The sequence below is a fragment of the Mastigoproctus giganteus genome, chromosome 5, assembly GCF_048544385.1.
Source record: "Mastigoproctus giganteus isolate SK-2022 chromosome 5, ASM4854438v1, whole genome shotgun sequence".
Classification (NCBI taxonomy): Eukaryota; Metazoa; Arthropoda; class Arachnida; order Uropygi; family Thelyphonidae; genus Mastigoproctus; species Mastigoproctus giganteus.
The window spans coordinates 178,630,745-178,656,581 of NC_143579.1; the positions used below are offsets into that span (position 1 = coordinate 178,630,745).

General features: G+C 35.5%; 1 protein-coding gene across 1 annotated transcript in view; it reads left to right on the plus strand.

The window, feature by feature from the left end:
• The window catches only part of geminin (geminin DNA replication inhibitor), a 72,330-nt gene that overhangs the window by 42,631 nt on the left and 3,862 nt on the right, over nt 1-25,837 (plus strand). Inside the window, exons 4-5 of the mRNA XM_090373550.1 lie at nt 7,961-8,043; nt 17,891-17,980. Of these exons, the coding sequence (XP_090229676.1) occupies nt 7,961-8,043; nt 17,891-17,980 (173 nt within the window). The remainder of the gene's footprint in view (nt 1-7,960; nt 8,044-17,890; nt 17,981-25,837) is intronic.

Below are 25,837 nucleotides of genomic sequence, written 5' to 3' on the forward strand. Positions count from 1 at the left end.
ATCTTCTCAATAGGTTCCTGTACCTTTTTTCACTCTTCTGAAATTTCTTCCCATCTTTTATATACAGTTAGTCCCTGAGTTATGTAATTCAGACTTATCTAAATTTTTTTGATAAAATTGTAAAGACACTTTCTGTATAATTTTTAAGAGTGAAGTCGAATGAAGGAACAATAAGTATAAGTTTTTATTTTCATTCCCATACAAACTATGTTGGATAATAACCTGTGGCGTAACTAGAATCTAGGTAAATAACTAGAGTTAGCATTTCATTTTCTGTTTTAAAAATTCTGAAGAAAGATTTGCCAACATGTGTTTGAGACAGGTGAACTATGTCGAAGCACTTCAGAGAAACTCCCACAACGTTCAAGCCACATGGACTGTGCCCCATCAACTATTTCTTCAGAGAATTAGTCTAGCCCTTAGTCTCTACATCCTTTCCTTCCTTTCTTTCTGGATTTGTAGAGTCAGTTTGGTTTTGTTTGAGTGCAAAGTGGGAGCTTTTGTTTGCATTTTGTATGTAATATTTGTTACACATGTCGGATTGTTGTGGTGAAATTGAAATTCACATTGTCCCACCATTTTCCACCGACTTTGTGTCAAACTATCATTGCATAGTGCGCACTTCATTCGCATGTTGTAAGGTTTGACAGCATCTCTTGTAACTTTGTCCTGTGAAGTTCTTTACAGAAAATTTCATTTTTATCATTATCACGGTACTGCCTAAGAAAATATTGAGAGTGGTACTAGTAAATCTACCAAGAAAGGGAAAGCATTTGATTTGGATCGGAAAATTAAAATAATAAAGGTGTATGAAAATTGTCAAACATTAACAAGTATTGTGCAGAATTTAGATTTTTCAGTGTCAACAGTGAACACAATAAAGGACAAAGACAATACATGAAGCGGTGATGGGATTGGCACCAATGAAGTCAACTATAATAACCAAGGCTAGAATGGGACTAATAAGCAAGATGAGAAAGTTACTTATTGTGTAGATGGAAGACCAGATCGAAAAACACATCCCCTTAAATCTCCACCTCATCAAAGCAAAGGTTCATGCCATTTTTGAGGATCTTAAGAAGAAGAGCGATGATACTGAAACCACCTTTGTTGCTAGTCATGGTTGGTTTGTTTGACTCTGAAAGAGAAGTGGATATCATAACATTCCCATAAGTTTTTTTTTTTTTTTGTAGTTATTGGCGCATCGGCTTTCTGTGGCCATAGTGCACCTCCCAAGGTTTTTTGCAGTACTTTGATCCAAGCCCGAGGTGGGATTCGAACCCGCGACCTTTGGGTTGCCAGGCAGACGCTTTACCCATCCAGCTAGCCCGGTCGGCATTCCCATAAGTGGTGAAGCAGCAAGCATAGATGGTGAGGCTGCCAAAAAGTTCAAGGACAAATAGGATGAGATAAGAAGTGGTGGTTATTTGCCGCAACAAATATTTAATGTGGATGAGACTAGCCTTTCTTGGAAAAAATGCTTAGTAGGACTTATTTATATTGAAGAAAAGTTGATATCTGGGTTTAAAGCTACCAAAGATAGGGTAATGCTCTTAGGTGGAAACTTAAACCTTTAGTAGTTTATCACTTAAACCAATGGGCTCTTCAGGGCATTGACAAGAAATCACTTCCTGAACACTTCAGGGCTAACTCAAAGGCCTGGGTGACAATAACCATGTTTAAAGAATGGTTTCTAAATGTGTTTGTCCCTGAAGTTGAAAAATATTGCTTACAAATGTCAGTGTCTTTTAAGATATTAATGCTCCTTGACAACACTGCTGGTCATCCAAAATATCTAGATGATCTTCACGACAGTGTCAAGGTGGTATACTTTCCTCCAAATACAGCAACTTCGATTCAACCAATGGACCAGGGAGAGACAATGATCCAGGCATTCAAAGCTTATTACATACGGACAACATTTTCTGAGGCTGTAAATGCAACAGAGCAGGGGAAGATAGATCTACAGCAATTTCGGAATATATTTAACATCCATGGTGGAATATGCATCATTTCAAGAGCCTGGAATGATGTGACAACTTGTATGAGCAGTTTAGAAAAAAATAAAACATTCTGAGTTTAACAACAAAGACTTCAACAAAGATGAGCTGATGTCTTCTGTTAACCAAATAAATTGTAAACTTAGCCCAGGAATTGCTGCTGGTCCTGGAGGACGAAGATGTAGATGAGCTTGTGGATGAAAAAGGTAAAGATTTAACAACAGAAGACCTAGTCCAGTTGAACATGCAAAGAGTTGAGGAGCAAGGGAGAGAGTTGAATCCGTTGAGGAAACGGAGCAACCCAAGAAGCAGTTAAAGGAAATGTTAGAAGCGATTCATAAAATTCAGGAGAGTCTCTCAATGTTTGATGAAATGGATGAAAACACTGAACTTTTCTTGAAAATAGAAAGAAAAGTTTAAGATTGCTTATCAGCTTATCGTGAAATTTATGAAGGAAAAAAAAGCATATGAAATAGATGAACATCAATGAGTTCATATCGTGTACTACCTCCCTGACCTCTAATCAGCCTACGACACCCTGTGATTAATGTCTTCTTAATGCTTCAGATTCGTTTTAAGTTACCTTCAGTTCATCATCTGAAGTGTATAGACTTTGATTCATTGTGTGGTTTAGATCAATTTTCTTAAATATGTACACTTTGATTTTGATTCCTTTAGTAGCTTTTATAAAGCCTACACGGCATATGAAATACATATCAGTTTTTACAATACAATAGCATGCATTTTTTCTTCCTTTTATGTTTTCTTTTCTTATGTGCCACTCCGGCTACTTTACTGTTGTCCCCAGATAAAGCTTTTAATTGTTATGGTATATAACTATTTTTTTTTTTTTTTTTTTTTCATTCTTCTGGGGATATTATGTGGTTTTTGGAATATCAGGGATTTTATGGTAATATTTTATTGGTCATTCCTGAGTTATATAAAAATTGACTTGTGTAAGAAGTCCTGGAACATATCTCTTCCGTATGTCTGGGACAGTCTGTACTTCCGAACTTTATACATACTCAGATTTTTATTTCCTTAAAATTTGCATTACTCCTGTCAGACTTTGAACTGACAATAGAGATACAGTCTTGGTTGACTTTTCAAGATTAATTCCCCATTTGGTATTTGTTGTCAAGAATTTTGTACATACCTTACTCCCAACCCCCCCAAAGAGGGCCTTCTTTGTGTTTTAATTTTTAAGTGTTTAATAGTAGTAGTAATAGTGGCATGTGATGCAAGAAAGCAAGTGTATGAGCTTATGCAGCATCAGCCAAAAAAAAAAACACCATTCCCTTTAAATGTCTGTCCAGTTCCTCCTTAAATTTATTTAGCCTATCAACTTCCACAATAACAGATGGAAGTTTGTTCCAGCAATTAACCAGCCGCTGGCTAAAGGCAAATTTCCGCACATCTATTCTACATCTGTCTTTTCTTAATTTGAATTTATGACCCCTTGGGTTTGTAATCTGAACAAGTGGAAGGATCCCATCAGAATTCAGCGTGCTCGACCCATTCAAGGCCTTATACACCTCAATCAGATCACCACGCAGGTGCCTAGTCTCCAGCCACTGCAATTTGCAGAACTTAAGCCTCTCTTGGTAAGAGGATCCCTTCATTCCCCTCACCAATCTTGTTGCCCTTCTCTGTACACGCTCAAGCAAATCTACATCCTTCCTAAAATGAGGCCTCCAGACCTGTACGCAGTACTTAAGGCGTGGCCTGACCATTGCCTTATACAGAGGGACAATCACCTCCTTTTCCCTGCTAGCAATATTCCTATATATTATTGACAAAACCCCATGACCTGCCCTGGCCGCCTGTCTGCATTGTTCAGAAAACTTCATATCTGACTGCACAATTACTCCCAGGTCTTTTTCATTTTCTACCACTTTAAGTGTAGTACCACACAGTTGGTACGTTTCTCTGGGGGTTACTTCTACCCATATACAGTACTTTGCATTTGTCAAGGTTAAACTTCAGTTGCCACTTCTTAGCCCATCTGCCCAAATTATCTAGATCCTGTTGCAGTAGAACACTGCCATTACTGTCATTAACAACCCTGCCAACCTTTGTATCATCTGCAAACTTTGACACTAAGCCTGATATACCTTCATCAATATCATTGATAAATATACAAAACCACAGAGGACCCAACACCGAACCCTGTGGACTCCACGAAGAGCAGCACCCATTAATTACCACCCTCTGTCTTCTCCCACTCAACCATCCTTTTATCCATTGTAGCAACTTACCCTTAATACCATTCTGCTCAAGTTTGTACAATAGTCTTCCATGTGCAACAGTGTCAAAAGCTTTCCTGAAATCGAAATATATGATATCAAAATTATTTTTTGCATCCAGTTCCTTTGTAACCACATCATAATATCCTATCAAATTTGTCAGACAAGACTTTCCCTTAACAAACCCATGCTGTGTCTGAATTATTGCTGCAGTCTTGTCTAGATGATCCTGCAATGCATCTTTAACCAGTGACTCCATTATTTTACCTGGAACAGAAGTTAAACTAACTGGTCTGTAATTACTCGTGTCACCCTTTGATCCCCCTTTGCGAATTGGGGATACATTCGCACATCTCCAATCCGTGGGGACCTCCCCCGAGTCTTGGTATGATTTGGAAAGAATCCTAAAACATAGCTGGAGTTGAATTTAATATTTATATGCTTGTTAGTGAAATGTATCATTAGCTTTAGTTCTGCAGTAAGCTAGTTTTTCAAGAAACTGATACACAGAGTTGGTGTCTTCTCGTGCATTTAGCATAACATCATTTCCAGATCATTAAAAAAAAAAAAAAAAAAAACACCATAGTTAGCAACACTAATTGTACAGAAACAAAACACACATACACACAAAAAACTGCACATTATAGTATTGTGTATTTCTTTAGAATATATGTAACGTACATAAATGTCAAAATGAATCCAGCTTTGTACATTTGGTTTTAAAAAGGTGCAACCTTGTGGAGTTGCTGAAATTTGGTAATACAGCAATACCCCGCATAGCACTGATAATTGGTACCGAAACTGTTCTGTGTTATGTGAAGCCTTGCTGATTGAGGTATAATTATAATGGGTTTTAATTGAATGTGTCCCAGAGAAACGGTCTCTAAACAAATTATAATAAATCTATAAACAATTTGCGCTTGATACCAATTAAAAGGATTTGAAATAAAAAATATTGGAAAAATTTTATTAACAAAATGTAACATAATGAGAGATGAGAAAAAAGCTTTAATGTTTATTTAGGTATTTCAATAATGAAGTCTGGTGAAGTTCTTCTTTTTTTCAGCATACAAGTCTTTGTAGCATCGAATCCCATCTTGTAAAATTTGCCATATCTTGATGCTACGTTCAACGTTCAGATCTCCATTCATAATTGCCTCGCAAGCCATGTCAACCCTCCCCTGCAAAGCTTACTCCAATTCTTCTGTTGAAAGTTCTTTTGTTGCAGGTGCCTCTATAGCCAGGTGGGCAGGAGCAGCAGTGCGTAGTACATGCTTCTTGATTAGACCGGGTTCGAGCCTGTGACCACCACATATCCCTGGAGCAATATGGCCTTAGTAGCTAATGCTCCTTAAAAAAAAAAAAAACCAACCAAATCTTTTGTTGCAACTTCAGTGTCATCCACTTGTTTTCCTCATTATCATATACAGTTTGCTCATCAATTTCACTGAGAGTTTCATCATCTAAGTCATTTGCATGTGAGTCAGTGCAATCATCACATTGGTAGTGTCGAAAGTTTTGAACCCGAAGTCTTTTCTGATCTTCATAATGTCTTTGGTAGTTGTCTGAACTTGCAGTTCAAAACCGGTGAAACCAAACAAAAACCAGCCAAACGGGGCAAAATATGCTGCCAAACAGAACGTATGTTGTGTTGGTAGTGATTTCTAGCCAAGATGCAGATGTATTTTCAATCGCATTCCTGATGTTATAATTTTTCCAAAATGTTTGTAAAGATGATGATCCCACTCCTGTTGAAGCTTCAGTTGCTTGGGAAAAAGTTTGCTGCAGATAATATGCCTTGAATGTGGCAATTATGCCTTGATCCATGGGTTGTAAGAGAGACATTGTGTTAGGTGAAGAAAGCATATATTTATATTGAGATCAGAAATTTCAGGTGGATGGCCTGGTGCATTGTCTAAAAGCATCAAAATTTTGAACTCCATCCCTTCATCTTTGTAGTAACGTTCAACCGTTGGACAAAAATAATTTGTGAACCATTCTGTAAACAATTCTCTTGAAAATTTGTTCGTCCTTGTAGCCACCTTCTTCAATGATGTCTTTCAATTCACCGGGAAATCTTGCAGCAGCACTTTGTTTGCACTTTCACCTGAGATAGGAACATTGTGAAGCCCAACGCGTTTTTAAATCAGAAAAACCAGCCACAACTGGCTGTAAATATTTCTTTAGTCTCCTCTTCATTTTCTTCTTTTCCTTGAGTGTATTAAAAAGGCTCATGGCTTTCGCTTGAATGATGTTTTGACTCAAAGGAATTCTCTTTTTATTACAATCTTCTCTCCATATTAATAAAAGATGTTCCATATTACTCAATAGTGAACTTCTTTGCTTAGTTATCACTTTCATCATGTAAAATGTTGTAGAAATTCCCTGCTCTTTAACCTGATCCTTCTTTCAAATAATCGTTCACACTGATGCTTCATTCATTCCATTTTCCTGCACTATTTTAGCATACCATGCACCACTTTCGTGGCACTTGATGATATCAATATATTTTTTTTCCTCTGGTGTAAGCCATTTACGTTTAGTAGCTCCACCGCTTTCATCACTTTTCCTTTTTTGACTCATTGGTTCATATTTAAAGGGGTAAAAAATAAGTTGTGAAATAAAGTTTGAAAAGCTATCACCTTGTCTCGTCAGGATGGAACACTGAACACTTGCACATTGCTGCTGACTGCCTGAGGAGAGCTATTGGCACATGCGCATGCGAGAGAATAGAGTTGTCCCCGCAGCATATATGTACGCTTACCTAGGCTATGACAATGCAGCATATAATTATATAGTGTACGTGTCTAGGCTATTAGTGTAAATTTTCGACTTAAATTTAGTCAAAAATTTATTGCTTCCTCTGAAAACTAATAAATTTATTATAAGTTAAGATACAAACACATAAACAAACAGGAGCTTTTGGGGCGATGGAACATTATATTCATACAGCAATAAATTTTATGATTATTATGGAACCTGATACCAAAGGCCTTTTCACAGACTTAAACTTAATTGAAAACAGTGTTATAGTGAAGCCAGTGTATTTGAAGCTGTGCTAAGCGAGGTATTGCTGTAATTTGGAAGATTACTTATTGGTGTCAACAAACATTCAAGAACCAAAGTTTGGCATCCGCATCCCACAGAGAAATTGTTGAGTGTCTGTGGTACTAAGCAATGCTAGGTGGTAATGATTATCACCCATTACAATACTGCCACTTTGCTTAATGGGGGCCTGAAGTGACCAGAGGCATTTCCAAGTTTCAGAGTAAAGTTATAACTTTTTCCAGTCCTTGTGATTAGAACATTGTTTTTTTTTCACAGGGTGTTGTAAAGACTGCATTTCACTTCCCATGAGGAAGAGAGAAACTTTTATTGCCATTTTTCACATTGTGGCAAATTTAGTCAATGTTAGACATATTACACAGTTTTTTCTACTAGAAACCCTGGTTTTTTAATCTGAAACACAAGAAAACTTGCCATAAAATGTGTAGTTTACAGGCAGTATGTTGACTCCTTGTGGCCCTTAGCATATAGTATGAAAAATTATCTTTTGAGGTTATGATGGACAACAGTATGCTGATTCTCTCTAATCCAACATCCTTTCTGATCCAACTTCTGTAGTGGATACTAAAACTGAATTCTATAAATACTGTATATGTATTAACAATAACATATTTATTTTATGCACAAATAGTTATTTTTATTTTGTAGAAGACATTCCACCTGAATACTGGAAAGAAGTAGCAGAACAGAGGAGAATGGCTTTAGAAGAGGCATTGAATGAAAATGAGTTTGTAAGTTAATTTTCAAATTATTCAGTTATACATGAACTATCTCAGAATAACCAATAGATTTACTCACTCTTTTACAAGTAGTGTGAATTGAAGTAATATGTCAGTAGTTAATGATATAGTGGCCTAGAAGGCAACCACATGTAAGTAAGTATTTTTATCTTTATTTCTTGTGAAATACTTAGCATGTTCCCACGTCTGACAACAATTTTGTGGATTATATTTTTTCAGATTTTCTTGATGTCTCTTTCTGTTGTCCTTGCAACTTTTTAATTTTTCTGTTAAAGATTATATCAATATTAGGATATTATGAAAACATCTGATCTTGTAATTGATTCAGATTTTGTGAATGCTGTTGTTGTGTTTTCACTTTGCATTCAAGATAGTCCCATATATTGTCTATAGGATTTAAATCTGATGTCTTGGTTGGCCAATTTAAATTCCCTTAGATTCCTTCATGTGCCTAACGCTAGTTTAAAACAGAGGCCTGTGAGCCACAGGGATATCAGAACCTTGAGAATGCCTCAAATGTTCAGTAGAAGGCACAACTTGATCATCCAGAATATTTGTATAGCCAGCCTGATTCATCCTGATTGGTATTTCAAGTAGGGGACTCACTTTGTAATAGCTAAAATATCCTCAAAGCATCACTGACCTACCACCAGCTTATACAATTCCTTGCAATGGTCTGAATGAAATTTCCTCATTGCTTCTCCCGTGAACCCAGTGCCTGGCATCATTAGAGTATAAGTAAAATTTGGATTCATAGACCACATCACAGCTTTTCAGTCATTAACAGTCCAGATTTTATGCCTAGGAATAAATATACGCCGACCATTAAATAAAATTTTTACTGTAACTGAAGTTTATACAAATAATATCAAAAAACAAATTATTTACACTAAACTGATGGTTGTATATTAGGAATGCTAAAAGCTAAAATAAAATCAAATCATTTACTATAAAATATGCTAAAATATAAAAGTTAAAAGTGCTAAAAAACCTGAAGCTTTTGAGAGCATCAGCTCCCTTCCTCAACAGTAATAAGACTTCTTGCAACATCTCTTTATATAGCAGGCTTACGGAACGTCCACACGTGGTATTTCTCCACGTGGTTCTATTGGCACATGGGCAGAACCGGAAATGGCTCGGGTACGTGGCAAACAAAATCGTTCATCCGACCTTAATACAATTGCTTCGAAAATAGGATGAATATGCATACCTCTGTCTCTATTCATAATATTCTTACTGGATGAGCCGATCCGTAAATCCCCGAGCCATTTACGCTCCCAGTATCCATGTGCACAATCCATAATGATAGCATCCTCTGGGGAGATTTGATGCTGCTTTTCCCAAAAATGTTCGGCCACAGCATTATAGTCAGCGGTTCTTATAGTATTTAAATGTTCCCCCAGATGATCCCTGAGCCATCATTTTGTTTCCCCCACAATCCGCGCATTCTATTCTGTAAACAACTCCACTACTGAGATCTTTCGGTATACAGTCTTTAACCTGGGACACCGCTGTGCACAGCCTCCGCCCAGGAAGCTGCATACAGCATGTCTTATAATCCCGTAAAATTCTCGCTAGATACTCAGTAAGGCCTGGATAGTAGGGGATATATTGCGGTGGCTACCGGGACGAATGGCTCCCTACATTCAGACACTCCTCTGCTATATCTATCCAGGATCCTCTGGGGGTATCTGCACTTTCTAAGTTCTGCTGTGACACAATTAATTTCTTTTTCTTTATCCTCAGAAGTAGTACAGTGTGATCCTGCTCTGTCAAATAAAGCTTTTACTATACTATTCTTGTATTTTCCAGCTTGTGCTGAATTGTAGTGGGTGTATTGGCCTCTACACATGGGTTTTTTAAAAAACTTACGTCTTAAGTCTAGAACCCACCCTAGAGACCAATACATCCAAAAATGACAGGGTACTGTCCGTTTCCACCTCTGAGGTAAATTGAATAAACTGGGAGAAGCTGTTAAGCCAGCAAACGGCATCATCCTCCCTCCCCTTCTGGACCAGGACAAAGGTATCGTCAACATATCTTTTCCAATTTCTAATAGGAAACGAATACCCACTAAAAACCCTGCTTTCCAACTCTTCCATGGCCAAGTTGGCTCCGGTGGCATTAATGGGTGAACCCATGGCCGTACCGTGAACCTGCTTGTACATAGTTCCTTGAAATAACATGGTAGTACTAGCCAGACATAATTCTACACTGGCACAAATATCTTCAACACCAAGCAGTGATCTATTACCAAGTGAGACATCCCTGGTCAATGCCATTTTTATACAATATATTTTATGATTAATAGGAATACATGTGAATAAAGTTTATTGACATGTATCTCTATTAATCATGCAATATATTGTATAAAAATGGCATTGACCAGGGATGTCTCACTTGGTAATAGATCACTGCTTGTTGTTGAAGATATTTAACACATAATTCTACACTGGCACAAATATCTTCAACACCAAGCAGTGATCTATTACCAAGTGAGACATCCCTGGTCAATGCCATTTTTATACAATATATTTTATGATTAATAGGAATACATGTGAATAAAGTTTATTGACATGTATCCCTATTAATCATGCAATATATTGTATAAAAATGGCATTGACCAGGGATGTCTCACTTGGTAATAGATCACTGCTTGTTGTTGAAGATATTTGTGCCAGTGTAGAATTATGTCTGGCTAGTACTACCATGTTATTTCAAGGAACTATGTACAAGCAGGTTCACGGTACGGCCATGGGTTCACCCATTAGTGCCACTGGGGCCAACTTGACCATGGAGGAGTTGGAAAGCAGCAGGGTTTTTAGTGGGTATTCGTTTCCTATTAGAAATTGGAAAAGATATGTTGACGATACCTTTGCCCTGGTCCAGAAGGGGGGGGGGGAGGATGATGCCGTTTGTCAGCTTCTCCCAGTTTATTCAATTTACCTCAGAGGTGGAAATGGACGGTACCCTGTCATTTTTGGATGTATTGGTCTCTAGGGTGGGTTCTAGACTTAAGACGTCAGTTTTTAAAAATCCCATGTGTAGAGGCCAATACACCCACTACAATTCAGCACAAGCTGGACAATATAAGAATAGTGTGGTAAAAGCTTTATTTGACAGAGCAGGATCACACTGTACCGCTTCTGAGGATAAAGAAAAAGAAATTAATCGTGTCACAGCAGAACTTAGAAAGTGCGGATACCCCCAGAGGATCCTGGATAGATATAGCAGAGGAGTGTCTGAATGTAGGGAGCCATTCGTCCCAGTAGCCACCGCATACATTCTCCCTACTACCCGGGCCTTTTGAGTATCTAGCGAGAATTTTACGGGGTTATAAGACACGTTGTGTGCAGCTTCCTGGGCTGAGGCTGTGCATAGCGGTGTCCCAGGTTAAAGACCGTATACTGAAAGATCTCAGTAGTGGAGTTGTTTACAGAATAGAATGCGCGGATTGTGGGGAGTGTTATGTGGGGGAAACAAAATGACGGCTCAGGGATCGTCTGGGGGAACATTTAAATGCTATAAGAACCGCTGACTCAAATGCTGTGGCCGAACATTTTTGGGAAAAGCAGCATCAAATCTCCCCGGAGGATGCCATCATTATGGATTGTGCACATGGATACTGGGAGCATAAATGGCTTGAGGGTTTACGGATAGGCTCATCCAGTAAGAATACTATGAAAAGAGACAGAGGTATGCGTATTCATCCTATTTTCGAAGCGATTGTATTAAGGTCGGATGAACGATTTTTGTTTGCCACGTACCCGAGCCATTTCCGGTTCTGTCCAAGTGCCGATAGAATCACATGGAGAAATACCACGTGTGGACGTACTGTGAGTCTGCTATATATAAAGAGATGTTGCAAGAAGTCTTACTACTGTTGAGGAAAGGGAGCTGATGCTCTTGAAAGCTTCAGGTTTTTTAGCACTTTTAACTTTTATATTTTAGCATATTTTATAGTAATTTATTTTGGTTTTTAGCATTCCTTAATATACAACCATCAGTTTATTGTAAATAATTTGTTTTTTTATATTATTTGTATAAACTTCAGTTACAGTAAAAATTTTATTTAATGGTCGGCATATGAGTTTATTTATTCCTAGACATGTATTTTCCCCATCTTAGAGGCCTCTTTCAGGATACAGATTTTATGCTTTTTAATATATATTAGCTGAGCTTTTTTTTTATGTGCAGCTGTTAACCTTAGTCTTCTTTGAGACCCTGCTCCACATATACAACTTATGCAATTCTCTTTGCTGTGTTTTCACAGAAATCAGATGCTGAGGACCTCCTTTAACTGTTTTACCGCTTTTCTTGACGTTCAAAATTATTTTTCATTTAGTAGATGCAGCATTTATCACTAATCGTGATCATTTAGCACAGACTTTTGACCACAATTCTGCCACTGATATAGTGTTAATTTTTACTTGCATCATTTCTTAAACTGCAATTACTGCCCTTTTTGAATACATCAAAAAATTTTGCTACTTTTTTAACAGGATGTTCTTTAGACCTGCAAAATGCTATCCTTTTTACCACACTCATTTTTCTGCACTTTGCCTTTTGTGGTAGAAACCCTTGCTTCTTCATTCACAGCAAGATACAAGTGTTCAATCTATTATATTACCCCCAGGGGCTCACATCTGATGAATATGGGCTTGGCACACCTAGGATCCTGAGCTGGATATCATCATTCTTTTCTTTCATGGTTATTCCCTTCTACTTCTCTCTCTCTCTCTCTCTCTGTCTGTCTCAGAAGTTTTTTTTTTTTGCCTGGTGCAGCATAAGTCTCGGACTTCCTTGCATATGGCTATTAATAATAATATGCCCTAAGCACCACAAAAGACTAATTCTTTGTTCATTATCTCTTATGAGGTGTTTTGTTTTTCAGTATTAAGACAATGTTTAAATGGCAGGTTATTTTTTTTGAAGTTGTACTGATTTTCATACAGCATTCTTCAGATGCTTGTAATATTGCTGATGTAGATATTTGCTGATATATTGCTGATTTTATTTTCTAGTTGTTAGCACATTATCAGCACTTTAAATTATGTTCAACAGTAATAATCACAGAATTTGGTTCTTTGAAAAACTTAAGGTTTTTGGTAACTATATGATACATATAGTTACCTCATAATTTTAATCACTTTCAGCAAAGTTTAGGTTTTCACTGCCACAAGAAATCTGAAACCCATGATTTTGTTTACTTTATCATCTCAAGTAACACTGCTGCAGGAAAAGACTGTCACAGCTGTAATGATTGTTTGCTCTGCAGGAAATGCCAGTAGCTGTCATTGCCACAGCCACGGCAGTGCTACATTATGAAGCTGTGTTTATCTTGCTGCTGGATATGGATATTGTAAAATTTCATTAGGTCAAATGGCACATTCCTCCCCAAATTTTTACTGCATCTACATCTAAATATCATGAATAGGTAAGCTCAGGGCCTATCTTAGGCCTAGACAAACTAGCCATGTGCCTAGGGCCTATAAATGACAATGGACAGCCAAAATTGGTGATATCCAGTAGCTTAACAATGAGCACGAGTGCTCATGTTCCTTATAAAATTTGCAAATAAAATATACTTTCAAATTGTAATGTAGCTTCTAGTCAAAATGTGCGTGCTGCTGATATGATCAGATTTGTATATATTTCCTTAGAAATATATGCAGATTTATTTGCTTTACAATTTTTATATTGATTGTGTAATTCTAATTTTCTGAGGGCCCCTATGCCCTGTTTTTTTACTATTAAAGTAGGGAGGGCGTTTCATAATAAAGATTTTTACAGGGGCCCAAAAAAACATTTGCCTGGGATGCCCAAATTCCTTAAGTTAGACCCTGGGCAAGCTAACTGAATAAACTTGCTTGTGACAAGAAAATTTTCTGATTAATTTTACATATATATATACACATCTGAATGGCCAATTTATTAGGTACACCTACCTAATAGCAAGTAGGTCCATAGGAATCCCCCCCACCTTTACCTTCAGATTAGTTTGAATTCATTGGTGCATGGACTGACAGAAGTACTTATTACTAAATACTTTATCCTTTAAGAAGATGCCTTACAAAAAAATAATCATTGGGTATTAAATCTCTGGAGTGCAGTGGCCATTCAGTAGAGAACACTGCTGATCAGTGCATGATGCATCGACTTGAACTTTTTGTTTAAGAATTTACAGACAGTTTTTGCATTGTCAGCTGGTGCTCCATTCTGCATAAAAAAGCAATGTTGAAATTGATTTTGGAATGCATTAATTTTGTTTTTTAAGAGTCTTAGGTAGCTTTCTGTCAATTTTCCCTCAAAGAAAGAAAGGTTGGTTCAAAAACAGCTCTTGCCCAAATTCCAGCCCAGATAGTCAGGAGCCAGTGGCATTTAAATTGTTGTTAAATGATAAATGGGGTTAAGAAAGTAATAAACACATTTGTGGCAGTTAACAGTTCCATATAGTTTAAATGTGGCTTTATCAGGCCAAAAACTGTTTGGCAAATTCCAAACTACTGTCCGAGTTGTCCATTAAAACTTTGTAACAATGTAGTATGATAAAATTTGTATTTAAGTTCCATACTTTGCTTTCTTTAAGATTGTTTCCAACTTCTGATATCTTCACTTACAAGTTCCAAATTGGCAGATATCTTTCTACCAGGTTTTGAACAATTGTGCACTGTTCCCACTTCATTAAACTTCTTCACAGTATGCTTTATGATCTTTAGCTTATGTCCAAAAACTTCATGAACTGACATGCAACTTCTGCAGCATTTTATTTTGCATGCCACTTTACAATTTTAATTCTTTCCTTCATTGTAAGGCTCATGATATTATTCCTATGTTTCTGAAACAATTAAAAAAAAAAAAAAAAACCATAAATAATTTTTCAATAACTTGTGTACATTTATGTCTGCAGTTATTCTAAATGGTTTCCTTCCTTCCTTATGGACCACCCTGTATTTTTTGATGCACTTAATTTACAATAATGATTTTGTTGTTCATTAACACAGACTTTGAAACGTTCTGCTACCAGTGACAATTTCCTGAATTGGTATTTGACTAGGTGACATACACTAGAAAACACATTTTCTAGTGTGCATGTCACCTTGTCTAGAAAAACATGCTAGAAAATTTTTCTTTTTTGCAAATGAATTAGTTATGTGAGGTCCTTCCATTTCTGCAAAACATCTACTGCAGCAATTAGTTTTGTTAAAAACATCAATTAACAGAATCCTTACAAAAGATCTGCACCATTCCTGTCAAAATTCAAAGGATTTTATGCATATACATCAAATTTGTTGTAGTTAATTTTTTGTTTTCCATTTCTGAGATTTTTGCGAGGAAAGTCTGCAGAATTATATTTGAAATATCAGGTTTACTTGAAGAGGCTGATTTTTACCTCCATGGATTACATTGACAAACAGGATATTCAAATACAGGCTACAGGAAATCACAATGCATTAATGGAGGCACATTTACAAAAATGCACTGTTTCAACCATAGGATTTGCTATTCCCCTTTTCCCACTGATATAACAACATCTGTATACAATGAGGAGGTCCTTGAAAAAGATGTGCTCATTTCTCCAAGGCATGGGTGTTCAATTTGAGGAGCTGTTCTTCTGACAGGATGGAGCTTTGGTCACATACTGTGAATGCGGTTTTGGATGCTCTTAACAGGCAATTGTGTTACCTTGAATTACTTCACTGGATGCTTTGATTATGGATAGGTTGGCCACCAAAGCCATTTACTACCTTAGCCCCTGTAGTTACTTTTTATGGGATTTTCTGACAACGCAGTTGATAAACTAAAAGAAGAAATCATCAGAATCACTTCTGATGCTTGCTCTAGGCAGAATAGTTGCCAATTTTGATTAGATTATCTTCCAAATATATTGTGCTAATTAACACCATAATTATTCCTGTACATAAAGTAAAAAAAAAAAAAAAAAATTTTTTTTTTGAAAAGATTTCAATGTTTTATGATTTTGTTTACTCTTTCTGACAGAATGCACTATAATTCCTTTCACTTTAAAGGTTTTATACTTGATTATTTGTCTGCCTTGATATTCCTTGCTAGAAACTTCCTAATCTGGAATTTGTTTTTGAGGTCTTTTAGCTTAAAATCTGTCTGCTCCAGTCTCTCAGATTTATTCTCTCTATCATTTGTCCAGCTTTCCAAATACTTAGTACTTTGACTCCTTTTTTTTTTTTTTTTTATATTAGTGTTCTCCAACTCAAACTTTCGTAACAGTGAAGTAATTTTCCTTGGTGATTTTAATATTCACATTCTGAGATGGTGTTGGTTTTCTTATTGTGCAGGCTCGCCTACTCTGTCTTGTAAAACTAAGAGTAGGAAACTGGTATCTTGTCTGAACGGTGGAGTCCTCAGGTCTCTTGTTAAAGCTGTTGGCTACAACTTTTTTTCATCCATAATTCTACTTCTGTTATATCCTAATGACTCTATTGTGTCCTCAGCTAAAGACAAAGCCCTTTTTTTAACATCTTACTTTTCCTCTAACTCTTGCATCAGGGTTTAGTTGCCTCCTGCACCTGCCTAGTTTTCTAACAGAAAGACATTAGAAGAACCCCGAACAATCTTAATGCCAAGGTTTCTCCAGGTCTTCATGGCATTTCTCCTCTTGTTCTTAAAACCTTTGTTCCAGAGTTAATATCTGTGTTTTGTTGCCTTTTTACATGTTCTTATTCCACTGCTGTTTTTTTACTTCTGCTTGAAGATTTATCCGTATCCAGCCAATTACTAAAAAAGGTGACAAATCTGTACCCTCCAGTTATCATCCTGTTACACTGAGGTAATTGAGAAATCTGTCAATCACAAACTCTTACACTATTTTCCAGTGGAAACTTTCCATTTGCTTAATTTCCTTTGTAGGTTCTGTAGGTGTTGATCCGCTAGTAATATTTTCACTTATGTTACTTACATAAGTCAAAATATTACTAGGACATATTCCAGAAAAATTCTGAAAAGCTGAAGCAGGTGCTCTTGGCATTTTTAAGGCTTTTGATCATGTATGATGCAAGTCTTCCAAGCAAGCAAATCATATGAATGTGATCTGTTCATTACATGTGATTGGCTCTATTTCCAGCTTCGAAACTAATGTTGAAGTTCCCATGCTGTTTCTTTTTCTTTTTTTTTCTTTTTTAAAAAAAAGCTTGCTGTTATGCTCATTCTTGACAACATTTATGCTTCTAGATAAGATGACATATATTCTAATATTCCTTGGCATTACAAATATTTGTTGCTTTTTTTTTTTCTTTTTTTGCATTAAAAACTTATGCTCTTGTCATTGCTTTGCCCCTAGACAACTTATAACAAAAATCAGATTTATCCTACCATGGAATTATTGTACCCACATCTGAGGTGGTGTTCCAAAAACTTTTCTAAAACTCTTAGCATTTATAAATCCTTCTACTCTCTGTCATACAGATGTTCAGTTTATACTGCATCCTTTATTACAGAAATTTCTATGGGTACTCTATTCTTCAATGTGCATCTATAATTTGCATCTATTTTCACCATATAGTTGCATGATAAAACAGTCAAAACAGTGTTTTTGTGCACTCTGTTTTGCCTATTTTATCATACACCTATAATGGGAATACTATTAAAAGTATAATAATGTAAAATACCAGTTGAAAACAGTTAAATGTGAGTAATGGCAAGTAACAAAAATAATGTTGAATATAAGCCATGTGGCCTTCTCCCTCTAATGCTATAAATGTACTTTATTGTAAGAATGTGAATATTTATTCACTCAAATTCTTTTAAATAACATGAAAAAGAGTAATTTGAATAAGTAATTTTTTGATTTATTTTTACATAGCTATATAATCAAGTGGAGGTACTCAAACAAGAAAATGTCTACTTGAAGGAGTTAATGGCTGAAGTAGAACCACTAGTTAAGCTTGCTAAGGTAAGAACTAAGATTTGAAACCTGTTTACAATTATTAACAGTATGCTTAATGTATAGAGTGACATAAGTGTAAAAAAGCTTACTTTGCTTATTTTATATTTATATATATATATATATATATATATATATATATATTTACACATACAATAAGTTCCTGACGTATATAAGAGATGCGTTCCAGGACTCCTTGCATAAGTTGAATTTTACATAACTCGGGAAATACTAATAAAATATTGCTACTATATCCCTGATATGCCAAAATTAAAAACCACATATCCTCAGGAAAATGAAGAAAAATAGTTATATACCATAACAATTAAAAACTTTATCTGGAGACAGTGGTGAAGTAGCTGGAGTGGCAAAAGAAAACATAAAAGGAAGAAAAAACTCATGTTATTATACTGTAAAAACATGTATTTCGTATTCTTGGTTATTATAGTTGACGACTTCATTGGTGCCAATCCCTTCGCCGCTTCTCATATTCTTTGTCCTTTATTATTGTGTTCACTGTTCAATCTATTAAAAAGTGCAATGATAGAGATATAAATTATATCTGAGAGAGAAAGAATGCGATTATCCTAAATGATATATAATGAATGGGAAATCACCTGGACCTGGAGGAGTTTACATGGAACTTCTGAAATATGGAGGAAGAGGAGTGGCTGTTCTGATACAAAAACTGTTAAATAGTATACTGAGAGGAGAAGAAATACCAAAAGAAATAACAGGATATATTACATCAATTTATAAGAAGGGCGATCAGAAAAGCTGTTCAAATTACAGAGGAATATGTGTCCTGAACCCGCTGTTAAAGATCCTTGGAAAATGGATCAGGAACCATTTAGAAGCCTGAATCGAGGTGTCAGAAGAACAAAGTGGTTTTTCAGCTGGGAGGTCATGTATAGATCATATCTCAACAGTACGACAGATCATTGAAAAATGCCAATCAAAAGGGAAAAAAATCTTTGATTTTCATTGACCTTGAAAAGGCATATGACAGTGTTCCAAGAAAACTTATGGGAAGCACTGAAAGAGGCAAATATTGATGGACAACTGATTAACATTGAGGCAATTTACAGGAATAATAGATGCAGAATTAAAGTGGGATCAGCTGTGTCACCTGAATTCCACACTTCAAAAGGCTTATTACAAGGTTGTTGCATGTCACCAACACTTTTCAAAATTTATATCGACATCTGCCTAAGATCCTGGTCAAAAAAATGTAATAAAATGGGATTGCCGATTAATAACACCTATATTCACAATTTACTTTTTGCAGATGAACAGTTGTTGATAGCACAAGACTTAGAAGATGCAAAGTATGCATGTCGTCAATTGTTTGAGGAATATAAACAATGGGGTCTAAAAATCAATTTTAGCAAGACTGAAATGTTGTCTTCAGGGCCAGGACACGTTCTAAATATTGCAGGTTTTAAAATCAAACAAGTCGAAATATTTGGGATCAATCTTACAAAGTAATGAATCATCCCAAGCAGAGATCAATAAGAGAATTACAGATGGCAGAAAGGCTATCGGCATGTTAAATTCTGTTCTGTGGAGCAAAAATATCCTAAATAAAACAAAGAAACTTATATTTCAAACGATTGTACAAAGTCTTCTATTGTATGGAGCAGAAACCTGGACATTGAATAGGCGAGCGGAAAACAAATTGCTCTCCACAGAAATGGATTTTTGGAGACGCTCAGCAGGAACTTCTAGAAGAGACAGAAAACGGAATGAAGACATAAGGGAAAAAATGGAAGTGAAAAAGACTATTATTGACACCGTCAAAGAAAAGTGTCTAACATGGTATGGACATGTAAAACGGATGCAAGAAAACAGATATCCAAAGGCTATCCTGGAAGAAGGAGAAGAGGAAGACCTAGGAGGACATGGATGGATGGAGTACGGGAGTGCATGACAGCCCGAGGCTTAACCGACCAAGACACCTTGGACCGCACTTTATGGCGGGAAAAAATTCCTAACAAGAAATAACTTGTAGGCTGAGGAAACCCATTCTTAATGGAAACACTCCTCTTGAAGAAGAAAGATATATATAATGAATTAAATGAAATTATAGGCTGAATTGGATAGCCAATTAGAGAGAAGGGAACTGTAAAGCAAAAATGATTAGATTAATATATGGAGTAATAGCAATCATCAGATAAGGGTGGGATACTTTGATTATAAGTCCAGGAAAGAGGTGGGGGGAGAAAAATTATAAAATTAAAATCTGATGTTAGCTAAAAATAAATATTGATACATAATCAGGTATTTCTTCATGGAACTATACCAGATCATGTACCAAAAACTGTTTCTATACTTGTCCCTACTTGTGGAAGAATAGGAATTTTAAAAATAAATATAAGTAAGAGCAAATAGGGTAAAAGCAGTAGAATTTCCACAAAATATGAACAGGGTAGCCCCAATGCAGTGTATGTTGTAGGACATAAGAAATTAAAGTAAATTAAGAAGTAAAATAGTATTAAAATAAGAGCTCACTGTGTAACTTCATCATCAGCCATTTTCAATCCACAGCAGAACGAAGGCCTCTCCAGCTACTTTCCAGTTCCTTCTGTTTTGTGCAATGGCCATCCATTTACTACTCACAAACTCATGAATTTCATCTGTCTATCTCTGTCGTTGTCTTCCAGGTTTTCTTCTAGCTCCTCTTGGGTACCATTCTGTTATTTTCTTAGTCCGTCTGCTTCGAGCTATGTGTCCTATCCAAGACCATTTTGGTTCTTTTAGTTTTGATAACAATGTCCTTTACTTGAGTTTGCTGCCTAATCCATGTGTTTCCTCTTCTTATCTAACAGTCTGATTCCCAATATAATTTGTTCCATTTTTTGCTGTGTAGTTCTCAGCTTTTCTTCCATTCTTTTGGCGAGTGCCCAAGTTTATGGTTCCGTATGTTATGGTGGAGAGTATACATTGATTCATTATTTTATGTTTCAGACAAACTGGGATATTGCTCCTCAGTATGGGACTATTTCCTGAATGCTATCCATGCAAAATTTATTCTTCTCTTGACTTCCAGCCATTTATTATTATTACAGCTAATGACCTGTCCCAGATAAGTATATGACTCCACCTTTTCAATTACTGCTCCTTCAATCATTATTATCCCTTTCTATGGCAAACTTGTTCATCATTACTTTTGTTTTAGCAATATTCATCTTTAGTCCAAAATTCTTACTAACTCTGCATAACTAGTTAAGATTTTCCTCTAATTCTTTGGGATCGTGGCTTATGACCACAATATCATCTGCAAATCGTAAATGGTTTAGGTACTCTCCGTTCACATTGACTCCTTTCTGCAACCAGTCTAATCTTCTGAAAGCTTCCTTAAGGGCAGCAATAAACAACTTCAGAGATATTGTGCCTCCTTGTCAAACTCCTTTCTCAATTTTAAATTTGCTACTGTCTTTTTCTAGTCTAATAAAGGAGGTAGCATTCTCATATTTTCTTCAAAATCATAATATATGGGGGGTATCTATGCCTTGTCTTTCCAGTGCCCGAAACATTGTCTTATGCAGTATGGAGTCAAATGCCTTTTCATAATTCACAAATGCCAGGCAAAATGGTGTTTTATATTTATTTGCTTTCCCATTAGCTGTGATATTACGTGAAGGTGATTCATAGTTGAGAATCCTATCCTAAAGCCATCTTGCTCTTTCGGTTGATTCTCATCAAGTATTCTTTCTAGTCTGTTAGTGATGACTCTTATAAACAACTTGTAGATGTGGGATAACAAGCTAATTGGTTTATAAATTCCAATTTCTGATTTATCTCCTTTCTTATGCAGCAAAACTGATTGCATTATTCCACTCCTTAGGCATCACACCTTTTCTAATGCATTTTGTGAAGAGTCTTTCTAGTTTTTGTGCCATGTCTCTTCCTCCCAATTTTAACAACTCTACAGTAGCTTCATCTTCCCCCGGGGCTTTCCGATTCTTCATTTTCTTCAACGCATGTTCTACCTCATCAGGAAGGATATTGGGTATGTCGTATGTGTTACTAATTTGCAAGGATAACACTGTATCTTGCTCTTCATTTGTCGTCTTTAGTTCATCATGACAAGTGTTTCTCGACTAATTTTTTTGACAGTGTAACTTAGATGCAATAATTGGTGGTTATAAGTGAGAATTAGTAAATGATTTAATTTAGCAAAGATTTTATATAAGAATGTATAATTAGAAGATAATGCAAGCAAGTATTATAAGGCAAGGGAAACAAAGTATGAAAGGTATAGTCCTGGGGATATCGAATGGTAACGGAACTGTAAAAGCTGTTGAAGATTAATGAAGTGCAAATATAACTCTAAATCAAGGGAAAGGAAGGAAGGAAGTGTAGATAGCGAGAGGTTAAGGATTATATAAAGTTTTTAGATTTTTAAGTTTAAAGTAACACCATATAATGTGGTAAAGAGGGGATATAAGTATTTAGTTATAGTATGAAGTCTATATGGCGAATGTACCTAAGTGTGCGAAGCATCAACAAAGGATACAAAAGTATATAAGCAAAATTATAATAATTAAGTAAGAGAAGGAGCTGACAGATGGAAATATAAGGAGTAAATGTGCCAAACTAGTAGGGAAAGAATAGAAAGAAAGAAGTATTAACGGTGGATGACAGGGAAAGAAGGCAAGAAACCTAAGTGATACGGTGAATTTTAAGAAATTAAAGGCTGAATTAGAAAGCCAATTAGATTGAATGAAGCAACAAAGGAAAAGTAAAAATAAATTATTAATATTAATGATTACAATAAAATAACATACATCAAATAAAGGGATAGAAAAATTTTTTGATGTAAAAGAAATCTAAAGGTGTGAGAAAGTAAAGACCATTAAAATAATAATAAAAAAAATTTGGTGCATGCTATAAATAATTGATAAATAAAGCAGGTAGTTCTTTGGGTAACTACACCTGATTATGTATCAATAAACCTGTTTCTATGTGTACATATAGTTATGGAAGAAAAAAATATTAAAAAAGGATACTCTAATAAAATGAAAATAATATGCAAAAAAAATTTTTTTTTTTATATATAATGAGGGTAAAAGCAGCAAATTCTTCCATGAAGGTAGGGAGGGTAGTCTCAATGCATTGTTAAGGTAATTAAATAAGCGGTATAATAAAACTTAATTAAAATAATACTAACAAGTCAATGTATGCAGTAAGTGTATTTCAAGGGCAATTAAAGAAGAATAAGGTGAATCTGAAGGAAAGGCAGGTTGGTAAATTAGAGCAGGCTTTGTATGTGATAAGACCAATAGGTTGAAGTGAATATGAAGTATAAGTAAGAAAATAGTTAAAAAAAAAAAAAAAAAAGATATGTATGGAGGAACAAAAGTAAGTAAAGGCGAATGGATGAAGGGAAAGGAAATTAAAGTGGGGTAAAGGAAGTGTAATGCCTAAAAAGAGGCAAAGATAATATAGAGAAAAGGATAGCAATAGCATTCATGTTGCCCTCATGTTACACCAATAGCTCAGTGGACAGAAAAAGTGAAGTATAGAAAGCAAAAACACAAAGAAAACAAATTTTGGAATACCCGGGCAAGCTAGGAGCATAACTTCCCAACCTGTAAGAGAGGGCCCTGGCTAAGAAAGCATTAGTAGAAAAAGATGCTAATACCATATGCCTGTAAGAAAGCACTGTAAGGTTATAAAGAAAATATAAAAAAATTTTATTATTAAAAGCTGATACATATTGCATCATCAAGGTAGAAGTATTAACTGTTGGGACTATACAAGAAAAGTTAAAGCCAAGTAAAATAAATATAAGTAGAAATGAATGAAAATAATGGAAGGAAGCTCTAAGTGGATTGAAAGATTGAGAGTAAAGTAAATATGCCAAAATTATAATAAACTAAAGATGAGAGAGAGACACAGAAGTATTTAAATAGGAAAAAAAAAAAAAGTATGTGGAAAACTAAAGTATTGTAGCTGCGTGAATATATCCGATTTCGAAAAAGAAAGCAAAGTTGAGTAAATACCTTATTTTCCCAAGTAGCAGCAAAGAAACTGATGAATTTGATTAGCTGCTTGAGGTTGGTAATAATATATAAAGCGAAATGCGACCATAAATGAGAACTAGACAAATAGAGTGAGGGACCCCTATAATATTTTTTAGTCTATTACATATGTAACATAAGATAAGTGGAGCTTTCTGAATAGTAAAAGGAAATCGTAGTCTGAATTATGGTGCCACGGGAGAAAACGGTGTTTAATCGACAAGAAAATAAGAAGGTTAGAGACTGAGTGAAAATGGTTGCTGAAAATTCCAGATGGTAAATTCTGAGAAAATCCGAGAAACAAAGTATGAAAGGTATAGTCCTGGGGATATCGAACGGTAACGGAACTGTAAAAGCTGTTGAAGATTAATGAAATGCAAATATAACTCTAAATGAATTACGATATAATTGTAAATAATTCATATATGTTGTAATATAAAAGGTTCCAAGAGTAAACAAGTTGGAAGGAAAGAATCTAAGCTATTGCTTGTAGTCCAAAAAATCTGATAAGTGAATTTGTCAAAATCAACATAAATTAAAATAACAGTGATAGCTGGATCACAGCTAACAACTCCAAAATGAAGGAAACAACTGATATATGAAAAAAAAAAAAAAAAAGTCCCCCATTATTTTCAAACATCAAAGTGATAATAAGAAAGATATTAACAAGGGAACAGTCTCCACAAGAACAGGCAGGCGCCTCCGTAGCCAGGTGGGAAGGAGCAGCAGTGCATAGCACACGCTTCTTGATTAGACCGGGGTTCGAGCCTGTCACCACCAAATACGGAGGATGCGGAAAGGTCAAGGAATGACCACCGCATATCCCGGAGCAATATGGCCTTAGTTGCTAATGCTCCTAAAAACAAAAAATAACAAACAGTAACAAGAACAGGCAGAAATTTATGCCATATTAAAAATGAAGATAAGAAACTTAGGGAGTAAAGAGACAATCACGATTGTTCAAATAGAAGTCATGTGAAGTCTACTCTCAAAGTATTAAACAATGAATAGACACAATTCGGCCTTAGTAGCCCTTGTGTCATTAAACCCAACAACTCTCGAATTAGTGGAATCACTACCATAAAATATTACAACTGTACAAATACCAAGTTAGAACTAACCCAAGTTGAAATATATTAAATCCAAATTTACATTTGATATATTGAGAAACATTTTTGTTTTACAGTAGGACTTCAATTATTCCCCATGGTACAGGACGGAGACCATGACATATAATAGATGTTCTGTTCTTTCTATGCATTAAAATAATTTTCCTCCTAGTGATATTTATTCAGCCAATGGGAAAAGAGGGATGTGGGTTACGTGGTAATACATAACAAATACTAAAATACGTAACAGAAGCTTTTACTGTGGTAAAACAAGCTTCTCTGTTTTAACATGGTCATGCTAGATAAACTTCATCACATGCTTTGTCTAGCATGACCACATGATACCATTTTTGATTTTCATATGTAAAGTATTTATGTATTCATGGCTGAGGAAGAGACACAGTGTTGAAAGCTGCTGTAAGTATTTTCTTTTATTAAAAGAAGCAAGTGCTGCAAGCAGGGGGCAAAGTACTACATACAATTGACCTGGTCATCTAACTTATTTATTTTTTACCAGGTCATTAAAAAGTCACAGTACAGATATCTACATACATATCTATTTTTAATGTTTTGACTTGCACTGGTCTAGTAATGTCATAAAAAAATTTAAAAGAAAATAGTATTACATACAGTACATACAACCTTGTTCTAATGTCATTAAAGAAATTTAAAAGAAAACAATATTACATAATTAAATTTCTTTTCTAAAAAAGTCAGTCAATTTCTTTTGT